Source organism: Oncorhynchus nerka, linkage group LG13 (genome assembly GCF_034236695.1).
Source record: "Oncorhynchus nerka isolate Pitt River linkage group LG13, Oner_Uvic_2.0, whole genome shotgun sequence".
In the NCBI taxonomy this organism is placed as follows: domain Eukaryota; kingdom Metazoa; phylum Chordata; class Actinopteri; order Salmoniformes; family Salmonidae; genus Oncorhynchus; species Oncorhynchus nerka.
Window position 1 is genome coordinate 104028458 of NC_088408.1, and position 12060 is coordinate 104040517.

The 12060-nt window shown below is 44.2% G+C and overlaps 1 protein-coding gene across 1 annotated transcript; it reads left to right on the top strand.

Moving 5' to 3' along the window:
• The first annotated feature begins 10886 nt into the window (after positions 1–10886).
• Positions 10887–11558, top strand: LOC135574820 (uncharacterized). The gene has a single exon (XM_065027026.1). The coding sequence runs from the start codon at positions 10887–10889 to the stop codon at positions 11556–11558; it is 672 nt and encodes a 223-aa protein (XP_064883098.1).
• The last annotated feature ends 502 nt before the right edge of the window (positions 11559–12060 follow it).

The window sequence follows — 12060 nt, forward strand, 5'->3', positions numbered from 1 at the left end:
TTAGACTAAAGGGGATTTAGATCATTTACTAGACTAAAGGGGATTTAGATCATTTCCTAGACTAAGGGGGATTTAGATCCTATATTAGACTAATGGGGATTTAGATCCTATATTAGACTAAGGGGGATTTAGATCCTATATTAGACTAAAGGGGATTTAGATCATTTACTAGACTAAAGGGGATTTAGATCCTAGACTAAAAGGGATTTATATGCTTTACTAGACTAAAGGGGATTTAGATCATTTCCTAGACTAAAGGGGATTTAGATCCTATACTAGACTAAGGGGGATTTAGATCCTATATTAGACTAAAGGGGATTTAGATCCTATACTAGACTAAGGGGGATTTAGATCCTATACTAGACTAAGGGGGATTTAGATCCTATATTAGACTAAAGGGGATTTAGATCATTTACTAGACTAAAAGGGATTTATATCCTTTACTAGACTAAAGGGGATTTATATCCTATACTAGACTAATGGGGATTTAGATCCTATACTAGACTAATGGGGATTTAGATCCAATACTAGACTAATGGGGATTTAGATCCAATACTAGACTAATGGGGATTTAGATCCAATACTAGACTAATGGGGATTTAGATCCAATACTAGACTAATGGGGATTTAGATCCTATATTAGACTAATGGCGATTTAGATCCAATACTAGACTAATGGGGATTTAGATCCTATATTAGACTAATGGCGATTTAGATCCAATACTAGACTAATGGCGATTTAGATCCAATACTAGACTAATGAGGATTTAGATCCAATACTAGACTAATGGGGATTTAGATCCTATATTAGACTAATGGCGATTTAGATCCAATACTAGACTAATGGGGATTTAGATCCAATACTAGACTAATGGGGATTTATATCCATTACTAGACTAAAGGGGATTTAGATCCTATACTAGACTAATGGGGATTTATATCCAATACTAGACTAATGAGGATTTAGATCCTATATTAGACTAATGGCAATCTAGATCCAATACTAGACTAATGGGGATTTAGATCCAATACTAGACTAATGAGGATTTAGATCCTATACTAGACTAATGGGGATTTAGATCCAATACTAGACTAATGGGGATTTAGATCCTTAATTAGACTAAGGCTGATTTGGATCTTTTACTAGACAATCACGTTAAAGTAGCTATCTTATCTATCTATCTTAGCTGGCATGCCTGCTTGCAAAGTTGGTAGCCTTTTTAAAGCAAGCAACAAACTGAATGTACTGAATAAGACTCACATTCCATTCCATCTGTTGCTCAGATTTGAGCAGAGAAGCAGAGAAGCAGAGAAGCGTATTTAGTTTCTTTAAAAAAGAACCGCCAGTGAGGAAGTTACAGACAACTCAACTCCTTTATATGCGGAAAATATACAAATATACACCTGTCAAAGGTTTAGACACACCTACTCATTCAGGTTTCTTTCTCTTTCTTTTATTATTTTTTACATTGTAGAATAATAGTGAAAACATAACAACTATGAGATAACACATATCGATTCATGTAGTAACCAAAAAGGGTTGAACAAATCAACATATATTTTAGATTCTTCAAAGTAGCCACCCTTTCTTTGTCTTGATGACAGCTTTGCACACACTTGATTCCACATGTGTGCTCTCATTTTCGAGCTTCATCCCTCCTACCCTACCTCATCACGCTGATGTCTGGAAGGGCTCTCACCTGGGCTACCTCTGTATGGGAACAGCAGCTGGCCATATGAGCCTGGAGGGGTTCGTGGGAGGAAGGCCTTTGATGCCCTGTTCTCTGAAGGAGAAGCTGCCCGGAAGCTAATCCAGCTCTGGCAATATGCCAAAACTGTGGCCGACTGGTGGTGGATTTCCGTACATTGGCAGCGGAGAGTGTGTGGAATACGGAAGCAACATGTTCCTGCACGGCGTCTCAGAGCAGGTAATCTTCTTAAGGTATAGGGGGCAGCATTTTCACTTTTGGATAAATAGCGTGCCCAATTTCAACTTACTGCTACTCATGCCAGGAATATAAGATATGCATATTATCAGTCGATTTGGATAGCAAACACTCTGAAGTTTCTAAAACTGTTTGAATCATGTCTGTGAGTATAACAGAACTTATGTAGCAGGCAAAACCCAGAGGACTAACCGTTCAGAATATATTTTTTTTAGGTCTGTCTGTTCAGTGAGATCTCATTGGGAAACGATATTTCTTGGGCACTTGTTATCAGTTCCTACCGCTTCCAGTGGATGTCACCAGTCTTTGGAATTTGGTTGAGGTTATTCCTTTGTGCAATGACGAAGTACGGCCATCTAGGAAATGGGTAACACTGTTGAGAGTTGCGCAAGACTTGAAAAGTAGCGTTAGTTTCCTCTCGTCCTCTATTGAAAACAGACCCGTCTTCAATTTGATTGATTATTAACGTTTAAAAATACCTAAAGTTGTATTACAAAAGTAGTTTGAAATGTTAGATTAATTCCGTCCATATATATCCAACAAAAGCACCAATTGTCTATGGGACATATTGGAGTGCCATCAAAAGAAGCTCGTCAAAGGTAAGGCATGTTTTATATTTTATTTCTGCGTTTTGTGTAGCGCCTGCAGGGTTGAAATATGCTACTCTCTTTGTTTACTGCTGTGCTATCATCAGATAATAGCTTCTTATGCTTTCGCCGAAAAGCCTTTTTAAAATCTGACATGTTGGCTGGATTCACAACGAGTGTAGCTTTAATTTAGTATCTTACATGTGTGATTTAATGAAAGTTTGATTTATATATCATTTTATTTGAATTTGCCGCGCTGCAGTTTCCCTGGCTTATGGCCAATGGCCAGTCAGAGCTAGCCAACCAGGACCTTGAGACCTGCGCTTCCTGGTCTCCGCCAACCCCACCACCTGGAGCCAGCAGCGGGTGTGGGTGGAACACGCCCACAACACGCTTCCCTGCTCTGCCACGGGACTATCAACATTTGAGTGTTCCCAGCTTTTCCCTGAGGAAGAGGAGGTTAGCATACCTTCTGCACAGATGTTTGTCCGCCGCTGTCGTCGTACCTGGAAGAGAGCCCGGGCTGCTCTTCGCAAGACCACCTCCAGGTATCGACGACAAGCGGATCGCCATCGGACCCTGGCTTCCCAGTATCGTCTCGGGCAGAAGGTATGGCTAGCCACCCGGGATCTGGTAGGATAGTCTTAATCGTAGATCATCCAGTTTGTTTTCCAATGATTGTACGTTGGCCAATAATACAGAGGGTAGCGGTGGTTTACTCACCGAGACTTCCGCCCACTGTATTTCCGTCTTTTCATCACTTGAATTATGGAGATTTGGGCCTGGTCTCTGGGAAGCAGTATATCCTTCGCGTCGGACTCATTTTAAAGAAAAAAAAATCTTCATCCAGTTCGATGTGAGTAATCGCTGTTCTGACATCCAGAAGCTTTTTTCGGTCATGAGAGGCGGTAGCAGCAACATTATGTAGAAAATTAGTTCCAACAAAATAACAAAATAGCACAGTTGGTTAGGAGACCCTAACATGGCAGCCACCTCTTCTGGAGCCGTTACTATAACCACAGAAAGTCAATTTTCCACATTGATTCAACGTCATCAATAGATTTTTTTTGTGGTTGAAATGAAGTGGAAACCAAGTTGAGTTTGGGTGGTGTAGAAATCCTATTCTACCTGCATGAGTTGATGATGAATGAGACAAGAGAGAGAGACGTTGTTTCCCCTTTGAAACTGATCTGTATCCTGGATCACACAGTCAGTAGGTTTCCATTGGTCTATTTGACCAACTGTGTGACATGTTCTAAAGATTTACAACATTTTGATCTGTTGATCTGGGGGGGGTTATTTTCGCCAACTTTCTTTATTGAGGCAAATTATGGAAACTGTGTTTTTCAAATGAATGATGATTGACAAATTATTTTAAAGGTACATGGGGTAGTGATGTCACCACATAGCTATAAGGCTCCACTTCACATTACATTTTGTCAACTATAAAAAAAAAAAATGTTTCTTTGCAGGGCAAGGATTGTCTGGACTTTCCACAATGCATGAATTGCTTTTCTTTTCTTGATTGGCTGGATGCAAGTTTCACCATCCAATTATTTCAGACCTACAGGAGGGTTCACCATGCCAGACCGTGGTGATACGTTGGCACATGAGAATTGTTTGAATATGTAAAATATTTGAAACATTCTTGCTTTCTATCCTTCTGTCTTTTGCAACCGGCATGGTCTTAGGTTCTAGCTGGCTAGGGGCTACAGGTTGGGGGATAGTCTTAGGTTCTAGCTGGCTAGGGGCTACAGGTTGGGGGATGGTCTTAGGTTCTAGCTGGCTAGGGGCTACAGGTTGGGGGATGGTCTTAGGTTCTAGCTGGCTAGGGGCTACAGGTTGGGGGATGGTCTTAGGTTCTAGCTGGCTAGGGGCTACAGGTTGGGGGATGGTCTTAGGTTCTAGCTGGCTAGGGGCTACAGGTTGGGGGATAGTCTTAGGTTCTAGCTGGCTAGGGGCTACAGGTTGGGGGATGGTCTTAGGTTCTAGCTGAGACATGAAACAGATAGGTGGGTGTATAGGTATAGGCTCTCCCCAATTTATTCATATTTGACTAAATGCATAGTACAAACACACGGTGTGTATAGGTATAGGCTCTCCCCAATTTCTTAATACACAATTTGACTAAATGGATAGTAGAAACACTTCATTTTTGTTCAACGACAGGTTTTTCTGATATAATTTTTTTGCTGGGGGGTGTGACATCATTATGTTTAGCTGTTTTTTTTATCAACAACAGTTAAATGGAAAAGTACCGTCGCTACGGTCACATCTGTTTTCTATGAAAACTTTCTAAATGTCGACAAAACAAATCACGGGACAAGTTCATGGAAACATAGCAACTATCGGTCTCCTAAATGGGACCATAGGGTAAAAAATAGTGAACAAAGTTAAAAATGTATTTACTTTACATAGAGGCTCGTTTGGGACACTAATATGAATCATCATAACCAACCCAGATCAAAGGTGCAGGGGTGTAAAACAACAGCAGCACTACAAATCACTACAGGCAATGAAGACTCAAGGAGAGGACAGAGAGGAGAGAGAGGACAGAGAGGACAGAGAGGAGAGCGAGGACAGAGAGGACAGAGAGAGGACAGAGAGGACAGAGAGGAGAGAGTGGACAGAGAGGACAGAGAGGAGAGAGAGGAGAGAGAGGACAGAGAGAGGACAGAGAGGAGAGAGAGGAGAGAGAGGACAGAGAGGAGAGAGAGAGAGGGAGGAGAGAGATGAGAGGGAGGACAGAGAGGACAGAGAGGACAGAGAGGACAGAGAGGAGAGAGAGGACAGAGAGGACAGAGATGAGAGAGAGGACAGAGAGGAGAGAGAGAGAGAGGACAGAGAGGAGAGAGAGGACAGAGAGGAGAGAGATGAGAGGGAGGACAGAGAGGAGAGAGAGGACAGAGAGGACAGAGAGGAGAGAGAAGACAGAGAGGAGAAAGAGAGGTATTTTCTTACTGCCTCTGATCTTGCAGGTTTTACTTGCGATTACTTATAGGTGGTTATTTTTTACCTAAATGACTAATGTACACATTTAATAAAAGAGAGGGGAAGAAGACAGAAAATTGAGGAGAGGATAGGGAGAAGACAGGTAGAGGGGAAGGGGTAGAGGAGAGGAGAGGGAGAAGACAGGTAGAGGGGAAGGGGTAGAGGAGAGGAGATGGAGAATACAGGTAGAGGGGAAGGGGTACAGGAGAGGAGAGGGAGAAGACATGTAGAGTGGAAGGGGTACAGGAGAGGAGAGGGAGAAGACATGTAGAGGGGAAGGGGTAGAAGAGAGGAGAGGGAGAAGACAGGTAGAGGGGAAGGGGTAGAGGAGAGGGAGAAGACAGGTAGAGGGGAGCACAGTACAAAGGGTGTGTTGTGTTTGAGACAGCAGAACAGCTGATTTCTGGAATGTACCTTGAGCAGTGAGAAGCTCTCTCCCTCAGTTCCCTTAGTCTCACAACACAACAATGCTCTCAATGTCAGTTGTGAATGGGCAGAGCTGGAGCAGGCTGCTGGCTGGCCAGAGGCTGGATGAAGGCTGGGGGATGTTCTTAGGTTCTAGCTGTCCAGAGGCTAGCTCCTGGCTGGGGGATGGTCTTAGGCTCTAGCTGCATAGAGGCTGGCCGCAGGCTGGGGCATGGTCTTAGGTTCTAGCTACCTAGAGGCTGGCCGCAGGCTGGGGGATGGTCTTAGGTGCTGGTTGACTAGTGTAAATTCAACTGTAAATTTCGGTGTTCCTCAAGGTTCCGTTTTAGGACCACTATTGTTTTCACTATATATTTTACCTCTTGGGGATGTCATTCGAAAAGATAATGTTAACTTTCACTGCTATGCGGATGACACACAGCTGTACATTTCAATGAAATATGGTGAAGCCCCAAAATTGCCCTCGCTAGAAGCATGTGTTTCAGACATAAGGGAGTGGATGGCTGCAAACTTTCTACTTTTAAAATCGGACAAAACAGAGATGCTTGTTCTAGGTCCCAAGAAACAAAGAGATCTTCTGTTGAATCTGACAATCAATCTTAATGGTTGTACAGTCGTCTCAAATAAAACTGTGAAGGACCTTGGCGTTACTCTGGACCCTGATCTCTCTTTTGAAGAACATATCAAGACTGTTTCAAGGACAGCTTTTTCCATCTACGTAACATTGCAAAAATCTGAAACTTTCTGTCAAAAATGATTTAGAAAAATGTATCCATGCTTTTGTCACATCTAGGTTAGACTACTGCAATGCTCTACTTTCCGGCTACCCGGATAAAGCAGTAAATAAACTTCAGTTAGTGCTATATACGGCTGCTACAATCCTGACTAGAACCAAAACATTTGATCATATCAGATCCTGTCAAGGCAAGGGCTGATTTCAAGGTTTTACTGCTAACCTACAAAGCATTACATGGGCTTGCTCCTACCTATCTCTCTGATTTGGTCCTGCCGTACATACGTACATGTACGCTATGGTCACAAGATGCAGGCCTCCTAATTGTCCCTAGAATTTCTAAGCAAACAGCTGGAGGCAGGGCTTTCTCCTATAGAGCTCCATTGTTATGGAACGGTCTGCCTACCCATGTGAGAGACGCAAACTCGGTCTCAACCTTTAAGTCTTTGCTGAAGACTCATCTCTTAAGTGGGTCATATGATTGAGTGTAGTCTGGCCCAGGAGTGTGAAGGTGAACGGAAAGGCTCTGGAGCAACGAACCGCCCTTGCTGTCTCTGCCTGGCCGGTTCCCCTCTTTCCACTGGGATTCTCTGCCTCTAACCCTATTACAGGGGCTGAGTCACTGGCTCACTAGGGCTCTTTCATACCGTCCCTAGGAGGGGTGCATCACTTGAGTGGGTTGAGTCACTGATGTGATCTTCCTGTCTGGGTTGGCGCCCCCCTTGGGTTGTGCCGTGGCGGAGATCTTTGTGGGCTATACTCGGCCTTGTCTCAGGATGGTAAGTTGGTGGTTGAAGATATCCCTCTAGTGGTATGGGGGCTGTGCTTTGGCAAAGTGGGTGGGGTTATATCCTTCCTGTTTGGCCCTGTCCTGGGGTGTCATCGGATGGGGCCACAGTGTCTCCTGACCCCTCCTGTCTCAGCCTCCAGTATTTATGCTGCAGTATTTTACGTGTCGGGGGGCTAGGGTCAGTTTGTTATATCTGGAGTACTTCTCCTGTCCTATCCGGTGTCCTGTGTGAATTTAAGTATGCTCTCTCTAATTCTCTCTTTCTCTCTTTCTTTCTTCCTCTCTCTCGGAGGACCTGAACCCTAGGACCATGCCTCAGGACTACCTGACACGATGACTCCTTGCTGTCCCCAGTCCACCTGGCAGTGCTGCTGCTCCAGTTTTAACTGTTCTGCCTGTGATTATTATTATTTGACCATGCTGGTCATTTATGAACATTTTAACATCTTGGCCATGTTCCGTTATAATCTCCACCCGGCACAGTCAGAAGAGGACTGGCCACCCCACATAGCCTGGTTCCTCTCTAGGTTTCTTCCTAGGTTTTGGCCTTTCTAGGGAGTTTTTCCTAGCCACCGTGCTTCAACACCTGCATTGCTTGCTGTTTGGGGTTTTAGGCTGGGTTTCTGTACTGCACTTTGAGATATAAGCTGATGGGATGGTCTTAGGTTCTAGATGTCCAGAGGCTGGCTACAGGCTGGGGCATGGTCTTAGGTTCTAGCTGGCTAGGGGCTACAGGTTGGGGGATGGTCTTAGGTTCTAGCTGGCTAGGGGCTACAGGTTGGGGAGTGTTGGCTGGCAGAGGGCTGGGGGGCTGATGGATGAAATATGGGAACTCAATCCCCCTATAGCCATTAGAGCCTCTCTAACCCCATGGAAACAGTTACTGGGTTTCAAACTAGACTCCTTTAACTGGATACCTCTTGTTTCCAAATACATTAGTATTGTTGTTGTGAAATACCACTGATAATAGTAGGACTACTTTTAGTTAACTTTACAAATGACGACACAAACCTGGATAAATGTTGCTGATTGAGCTTTGTTCAGTTGAGTGGTCTGGTTAATCTGGTCAGAACAATCTGAGGAATAGATTCTCTCTATCTTTCTCTCAACATAACAAGCTTCCTAACATCCTGAAACACTTACACAACACTTACAGAAAGAACAGAAACTAATTCAGATAGCTTAAACTATTTTCCCTGGCAGTTGGTAGCACTATCAGCTAGTACCAGATGTGTGTGTGTGTGTGTGTGTGTGTGTGTGTGTGTGTGTGTGTGTGTGTGTGTGTGTGTGTTGTGACTTTGATGCTGCAGTTACAGTAAGTGTGCAATTAGGATACGGTAACAAGCATGGGAGAGGTACACACACACACACACACACACACACACACACACACACACACACACACACACACACACACACACACACACACACACACACACACACACACACACACACACACACACACACACACACACACACACACACGCACACACGCACACACACAGACACACACACACACACACACACAGACACAGACACAGACACAGACACACACACACACACACACAGACACACACACACACACACACACACACACACACAGACACAGACACACACACACACACAATCACACACACACACACACACACACACACACACACACACACAGACAGACAGACACACACACACACACACACACACACACAGACACAGACACAGACACACACACACACAGACACACACACACACACACACAGACACACACACACACACAGACACAGACACACACACACACACACACACACACACACACACACACACACACACACACACACACACACAGACAGACACACACACACACACACACACACACACACACAGACACACACACACACACACACACACACACACACACACACAGACACAGACACAGACACACACACACACACACACAGACACACACACACACACACACACACACACACACACACAGACACACACACAATCACACACACACACACACACACACACACACACAGACACACGCACACGCACACACACAGACACAGACACACACACAGGCACACACACACACACAGAGAAGACCTGATAGAATGATAGAGAAGAATGATATCATTATTTAACATTACTAATGGTTTTGATGTCATCATTAAACATTATTACGGACTGGCTTTGTAATAATTACATGCCATTTAGCTTTTAACCAAAGATGGGGGATGTGGATTCTCTTACTCTCCTTTGAACTGACTGTTGTCCAAAACCTTCAACTGAAGCTCTGAATGTGAAAACCAGGAGAGAATCCTGACAAAAAGTCATTATTTTATCAGCGGGGGAGTGGGGCTCTGCAGTGTGTGTGTGTGTGTGTGTGTGTGTGTGTGTGTGTGTGTGTGTGTGTGTGTGTGTGTGTGTGTGTGTGTGTGTGTGTGTGTGTGTGTCTGTGTGTGTGTGTGTGTGTGTGTGTGTGTGTGTGTGTGTGTGTGTGTGTGTGTGTGTGTGTGTGTGTCTGCAGCGTAGTCTGTAAAAAGGAAATATCAAACAATAGGAAATGAGTGGACACCCCGATAAAACAATCTGATAGAATGAGTGATATTTCTAATAGAATCCTATAGGATGATTGTATCATCTCAGAAACCTAGTGGAATCCTATTGGACAACGTTCTTTCCTTTTAAAAATCTGAAGAAATCCTATTGGATTATATAGTATTCTCGCAATCCTATAGGATGTTGTGTCACCTATATCATAATCCCATTAAAACTTTAATACATTTTCTTAATTAACCCATTAAAAATTATAGTTTGATATCATTTGTTCCAGTACTATACTACATTAAATTACAACATTTTCCGTTGATTGGAAATTGTCGTATATTTCTTTTGTTTACACTCACAGCCACAATAATGATTCAAGGCTGCACGTTAATTTGCAGTATTTCAAGTTTAATATTGTCCAGGATACACATGGTACACACCGTCCAACACCGTCGTAATATTGTCCAGGATACACATGGTACACACCGTCCAACACCGTCGTAATATTGTCCAGGATACACATGGTACACACCGTCCAACACCGTCGTAATATTGTCCAGGATACACATGGTACACACCGTCCAACCGACAGTAAGTATGACCACCAGTACAGTACATCTTTTAAAACAAAACACAGTTGAGTTGTTTCATTAGATTCTTATTCATGCAACTTATTGCCTTTGAATTAGACATTACAATATGAAATACAATACTATATACAATGTTAGAATAACACATGATTTAGGGGGGGTTTTCCCATTAGAATGCACAGCAACTTTACACTGCTTATATGCAACAGTAAAATGTAGAAGGAAAATATATGTTTAGGTACAGTAACACAAACATATGAGAATGTTAATTTAATGTATAAAGTCAGCTATGCTGTCGAGGGGGTTCGACCCAGTATGGAACCCCTCGACCCAGTATGGAACCCCTCGGCCCAGTATGGAACCCCTCGGCCCAGTATGGAACCCCTCTACACAGAATGGAACCCCTCTTCCCAGTATGGAACCCCTCAACACAGAATGGAACCCCTCGGCCCAGTATGGAACCCCTCTACACAGAATGGAACCCCTCTTCCCAGTATGGAACCCCTCTTCCCAGTATGGAACCCCTCTACCCAGTATGGAACCCACTACCCAGTATGGAACCCTCGACCCAGTATGGAACCCCTCGACCCAGTATGGAAACCTCTACCCAGTGTGGAACCCCTCTACCTAGAGTGGACCCCCTCGATCCAGTATGGATCACCTGGACCCAGTATAGAACCCCTCTACCCAGTATGGAACTCCTGGAACAAGTATGGAACCACTCGACCCGGAATGGAAGCCCTTGATCCAGTATGGAACCCCTCTACCCAGTATGGAACTCCTGGAACAAGTATGGAACTCTTCTACCCAGTATGGAAGCCCTGGACCCATTATGATTCCACTCGACCTAGTGTGGAACCCCTCGACCCATGTGGAACCACTCTACCCAGAGTGGAACCCCTCGATCCAGTATGGAACCCCTCGACCCGGAATGGAACCCCTTGATCCAGTATGGAACCCCTCTACCCAGTATGGAACTCCTGGAACAAGTATGGAACTCTTCTACCCAGTATGGAACCCTGGACAGTATTTTATTTATTTACCCTCACCTTTATTTAACCAGGTAGAATTGTGAACCAGTTCTCTTTACCCAGTATGGAACCCCTGGCCAAGTATGGAACCAGTTCGACACAGTATGGAACCCTGACACAGAGTTACCATGGAGTGGAACCCATACAGTCAATAATACAGTATGGAACCCCTCTATATACAGTATGGAACCCTGACCCAGTAGGAACCCCAAAAAGGCCATGGTGGTATGGAACCCCTCGACCCAGTATGGAACCCCTCGACCCAGTATGGAACCCCTCTACCCAGTATGGAACCCCTATACCCAGTATGGAACCCCTCGACCCAGTATGGAACCCCTCGACCCAGTATGGAACCCCTCGACCCAGTATGGAACCCCTATACCCAGTATGGAACCCCTCTACCCAGTATGGAACCC